Source organism: Phocoena phocoena, chromosome 13 (assembly GCF_963924675.1).
Source record: "Phocoena phocoena chromosome 13, mPhoPho1.1, whole genome shotgun sequence".
Classification (NCBI taxonomy): domain Eukaryota; kingdom Metazoa; phylum Chordata; class Mammalia; order Artiodactyla; family Phocoenidae; genus Phocoena; species Phocoena phocoena.
In genome coordinates this window covers 40,551,574-40,557,573 of record NC_089231.1, presented here as the reverse complement: position 1 = coordinate 40,557,573, position 6,000 = coordinate 40,551,574, and the positions used below count along the sequence as shown (strand labels likewise).

General features: G+C 41.5%; 1 protein-coding gene across 1 annotated transcript in view; it reads right to left on the bottom strand.

Annotated features, from left to right (window-relative positions):
- Positions 1-2,389: 2,389 nt before the first annotated feature.
- The window catches only part of ZSCAN30 (zinc finger and SCAN domain containing 30), a 28,631-nt gene continuing 25,020 nt past the window's right edge, over positions 2,390-6,000 (bottom strand). The window contains exon 4 of the mRNA XM_065890344.1: positions 2,390-3,378. Within this exon, the coding sequence (XP_065746416.1) occupies positions 2,447-3,378 (932 nt within the window). The 3' untranslated portion in view covers positions 2,390-2,446. The remainder of the gene's footprint in view (positions 3,379-6,000) is intronic.

The following is a 6,000-nucleotide window of genomic DNA, read 5'->3' as shown; positions in this document are numbered from 1 at the left end:
CTTTCTGCTCAGAGCCCTCATTTCTCTCGGTGTAGAGGCAGTCCACTGTTTACCTTAAATGGGTCCTGCGCAGATTCATGGATTTTAAAAGATGTGGAATTTAGGCAAAGTGCTTAATACCAGTTTCCTACCTCTCCACTCCTCCCTCCTCACTTCCACAGGCTGCAGTTAACACTGTCCAGATGAGAAGATTAGAAATTTAAGCAAGTCTGACCTTGGTCTCTCCAACCCCCCCTGTGAACAACTTTGCTTCTTTTGCCCCGTAAAGTGAATCCTTAGAGCAAGGAGGATTGCCAATCATTTCCATGCAGAAGGAACTGACCTGAAGAGCATTTCTGCAAAGTCAAGAGGAAGGGTGAGCAGGGTAGGCAGACCTACCCCCTGCTCTCTGATGGCCCAAAACCAGATGTTGCTGCTCAGTAACTTTATCGTTCACAGCTCTCTTGTTGGCAGGCACAAATGATGACAGATCTAAAGGGTCATGGGGTGTTCTTGCACATGTGTGTCTATTAAGGACCTGCTGAGAGGGGAGGGGAAAGCTGTGGTATTCTCCCAGGCTCTTGCTCCCAAGGTGGGGAAGCGTCCTGATTCTTGTGGACGATACGTCTGTTTGTAGAGGCTACTTGCTCTCATTCCCATGTTCTTTCAACCACAGTGCAGCTCCAGATGTCCCCTCAATTTTGTGACTTCACCTGGTGAACTGCAGCCCCAGGGACTAGGTATCGTTTCCAGACATGTTTTGGCCCAGGAATCAAAGCTAAGACCACCAATTCCCTGCCTTCTTCCCACAACTCCTTCCCCCATTCTCCCAGCACATCTCCATTCGTGTTACGGTGCTCCCTATTACTGAATGATTAATTTCAAAGCAAAACTTAAAACTCAAATTTTATTACAAGACATCTTGCATTACATTCTAATACTAAATAGTTAAAGTATAAACAATGAGGTCCTACTGTATAGCACAGGGAACTATATTCAATATCCTGAGATAAATCATAATGGAAAAGAATATTAAAAAAGAATGTGTGTATATATATATATATATGTATAACTGAATCACTTTGCTGTACAGCAGAAATTAACGCCACATTGTAGATCAACTACAAAAAATATTTTAAATAAACAGTTGAAGTATATAATCAAAAGTATAAGTGTTAAAATCAGTTACTAAAAATGATTTACCAAACAAGATTTTCACCAAAAAAAGTACACATATATTAGGGTTGGGGGGGGGGTGTAAAAAAAAATCTACTAGAAGTACTCCAAAATGTTAACAAAGTTTCTATGGATGGTGGGATCGTGGGTGATTTATACTTTCTCATTTTCTGTACTATCAACATTTACAATTAATTCACAATCAGTAAAAAAAATATTAAGTGGTATTAAAAACATGAAATCATTTGATTGTCACCCATAGGAAAAGGCAACTATCCATTTGAAGGATCTTTTTAGATTTCTGACTGGCCTCACTAATAATCCTACAACCTCTGGACACAAAAGCTGTCTCCCTAATTTCACCTCTCCTATTACCCACAACAGCTTTGATTATCACATCTTCTTCAGAAGTGACAGTATCAGGAAGGGAAATCAGGACATCTTAGAAGAGGACTCAAACTTCCTCTTAGGTGTTAACTGCCCTCAGCAATTGTGAGTTAATTAAAACTGCCAAAATAAAAATTGGAGAAGTAAAGTTTTGAGGAATATTCAACAAATAATCATTGCCCTCACGTAGCTTAGCATCTGTGAGTCTGGTGATGAGAGGAGGGAACAGGGAATAAGGAAGGCAGACCTCCCATTCAGGTGTTCCTGTCAGCTTCCCATTTCCTGAGCCCTAGGGTCATGGGACACAAGCACTTCAGTCCGCACTGTCCCTCTAGCCTCCAATATGTATTCTTTCCTTGGTGTACAAACATGCCTTTTTCCATACAACGCAGCAAAGTCTTCCATCACTCTAATTCTCCTAAGTACTCCAAGAGAACTGGGATAGGCCACCCAACTCAGTGACTAAATAGGAAGAGAGGAACAAACACCTGTCCTGGCTTCTGAACCAGGGGCCCCCAAGAAAAAATTCCTGCCAGAGAGTTCAGAGGAAGGGATGTCTCCAGATCCTCTGTTCATGCCATTGCATGTGATATAACCTCTGCCTGTAACATTCTTCTCTTCCTTCTTGCCTTGGTCTGGCTAACTTCTACCCACCTTTTATGCCTCAACTGAGATTTCATCACATCCAGGAAGCCTTTAGTGACTCATGGACCAGGCTAGGTACTCCCCTGCCATACATGCATTTCAACAGAACCATATATATATATATATGTATATATATATATATATATATATATAAAATATATCCCGTTATATCACATATATATCATATATACATATCCCATTATTCACCCCCAAAGTGAATTCCTAGTATTTCATAGTTGTACAACTCTTACCCAAAGAGTTAAACTCTGGTGTGAGTTCTCTGATGCTGCATAAGGCCTGATCTATGCCTAAATGTTTTCTTACATTCACTACATTCATAAGGCTTTTCTCCAGTGTGGATTCTCTGGTGCTGGGTGAGGGCTGAGCTCTGATTGAAGGATTTTCCACATTCATTACACTCATAAGGTTTCTCTCCAGTGTGAATTCTTTGATGTTCAGTAAGGATAGAGCTTCTACCAAAAGCCTTACCACATTCAATACATTCATAGCCTTTGTCTCCAGTGTGAATTTTCTTATGCTGAATAAGGGCTGAGCTCCGGCTGAAAGCTCTCCCACATTCACCACATTCATAAGGTTTCTCTCCAGTGTGAATTCTCCGATGCCGGATGAGCTCTGAGCTGCCCCTGAAAGCTTTTCTACATTGACAACATTCGTAGGGTTTTTCACCACTATGAATTCTCTGATGTCTAACAAGGTCTGAGCTCAGACTAAAGGCTTTGCCACATTCTTTACATGCATAAGGTCTCTCTCCAGTATGAGTTCTCTGATGTCTAATCAGCTTTGAGCTCTGGCAAAAGGCTTTCCCACAGTCGAAGCACTCATAGAGCTTTCCCCCAGCGTGAATTCTCGGTTGTGTTATAACATTTGAGTTCAGACTGAGACTTCCTTCACCTTCATTACATTCCAGGACACTCTCTTCTGTGGAGATTTCCTTGTTGAAGTTTGTCAGGCTAAAATGTCTTTCCTGGGAAGGGAGCTGACTCATTTTGTCCCCTGAAGCACTTCCTTTTGGCTTCTCAAAATTGTCCAGACCTCCCAAAGCTTCTTCAACTACCTGTCCTGAAGGAGTTTCCCCAGGGAGTCGTCTTGAGGATATCATGGCTGCTGATGCCACACATTCAATAATTTCTTGCTTTGCTGTCAACAATTTGTCAGCCACCAGCTTGCCATCTAAAAATGTGAACAGAAAATGCAAGTGTCATTTGCTCCCCATGTTGGAAGAAAAGAACTTACTGTAGCAGAAACAGAAAATAAACCAAATGAAATAGGTATTTACCTATTAGAAGGAAAACTCTTAAAAACTAGCTTCCCAACCTAGAATTTAGAAAAGTGGCCTGGGGTAGGGAGAGTTGGCACCCTCAGAGAGTAACATAGACTAGAATGAGAGTCAGCATTGGAAAGGAGGGATGGTGAACAGGGCAAGACATTAGTTAAAGGAGTTAGTGATAAACAGGAGTAGCAGTGAGAGACCAGGAAGCTGGGAGACAATCTTGGGTTAGAGGAGAAGATGTGCTTTTAGGTAATGAGGGAAAGGAAAAGAGGTGATAAAGAGTAATTAGAATAAAGACAGATGTCTAAGAGTCTTGAATCAGCAGTGCTTCTACAAAAATAGGAGAGCAGGAGATACAATTAGGAAATGCTTTAGGGGTTAGAATTGGACAGAGGTAGGTGGTACAAAGGTAAATTGCAGATTCTGGCAGGTTCTAAGTTGATCAAATGATTATAAGCAAATAGAATAAGACATGCAGAGCATAAGAAAAGGAATATTGTGAGTTCCTGACTCATTCTGGGGCCAGGTGGGAGTCTTCTATGTTCACTTTTTTATGTATAAATGGTCAAAGATGGTGGATGGAAACAAGAGGCAGACGTGACTGCCTGGTGCCAAACCTTCAGCTCTCACACGACACACCCCTCTCATTTCTCGATTTCTAGTAACTCAGAACAGGAGACTACTGGATGATGGCTGAGGTAACTTCAATTATTTTGAGTGGGGAAAATCTGAAGAACTGTTAAGTTACTTTCGTCCCCCCCAAAGCCCTCTAAACTTATATGAATTTTACACATCAGGAAACGAAGGCTCAGAGAGGCTATGTCACTGATGTAAGGCCACAGAATTAGTAATTGGTAGAGTCGGGATCCTAACAAAGATGCTTAACATCAAGGCCTGCTCTTTCCCCCTATGTCATCTGCTTTCCCTACTGGAAGGAAGCAGGGCTGTAGTTGCACTAAGAAAAAAAAATTAATTTAAAAACCATTTTTATTTAGCTTCAGAAAAGTCATGTTTTTCTATGAAAACAAATACTTCTTTTTGATATTCTTGGAGTTCATCACACTTCAAACACAACAATAAAGGCTCACAATGATTACGTGACCAAAGCAGGGAGCTATCCAGCTTTCCCTTTCCTCACTCCTTACCAGGAATCACAGATGGACAACACTGCCTCTTAGATCAGGACAGAACACTAAAATTCACACTGTTCTTGGATCTTAAATAGAAATTTAAATTACTCAAGGCTATGCTCGTTCAAAAAGGGAAAATTTACGAATAAAAGCATAATATATAAAAAAGGCAGAAGAATAATAAGCACCGACTTGGTTAAAGTCAGAGACCTGACAACCTAATGAGAAATCTTGTGAAAGTAGTAACTAGGTCAAAGTATAAAGAGTATACATTATAAAGGGTATAAAGTGGCAATAAAATTGTGTAGGGACAAATTTAGGGCTGTGAAAATTAGAAAAGCAATGTAATTTATAGGATTTAAAATACTTCTTCAAATTCTATAATCACATGAAGACAAATGATGAGACCAGAGAAAAATCTTGACCTTAGATGTATCGATCAGGAAAATACCAAGACTCTTATTCTTTCAACTATATATGTATATTACATTTTTATTTATTTATTTATTTATTTTTTTGTGTGGTACGCAGGCCTCTCACTGTTGTGGCCTCTCCCGTTGCGGAGCACAGGCTCCGGACGCGCAGGCTCGGCGGCCATGGCTCACGGGCCCAGCCGCTCCGCGGCATGTGGGATCCTCCCGGACCGGGGCACGAACCCGTGTCCCCTGCATCGGCAGGCGGACTCCCAACCACTGCGCCACCAGGGAAACCCTGTATATTACATTTTAAAAAATTAGGATAAACAGTTAACTAGAGTAATTCCTGGAAATGACAGAGATTAAAAGTAGAATATGAGATGATTACTTGAATATTTAGAAATATTGGTACAAAAATAATCCAAACAATCTAATTGATATCTTCCAAGAGTGAGTGATAATTTACAATCAAGCCCAAAGTCCAGATGCTGGAGGGCAGGGTATAGATTATAGGAGGCTCTTCGGAAGAGAAATAAGCCACAGGTTCCTCTGTAGAAGAGCTCTTCTATATAACATCCCCTCACCCCATCCCACTACTTCCCTACCTTTTCAGTGACCTGTATGGTCTAAAATCATCTTAACTCGGACTTGGCCTTTAATTGCACATGGGCAAATATGATTCAGCCTTAATACTATATAGGCTCCACTACCCACTCAGATCCCCTTCACCAACACAGTGCCTCCTTCCCCCAGCCGCTGTGAGTGTTGGCTCCTAACGACCCACAGCTTCCCTCTTCTCTGGAGCATTGCCCTGGCTGATGAAAGCCACCTGGCCTAGGAAATTACTTCGACCCTCACTGCCCCCCAACCCCGCCTCAAGAAGGAACAACTCAGCAGTACAATTATGCTCCAGGGGGTCCCCCCAAAGCCCCACCTCATGGATTAAGCCAAGGCTAGGTTTTACCCGAGACCATAT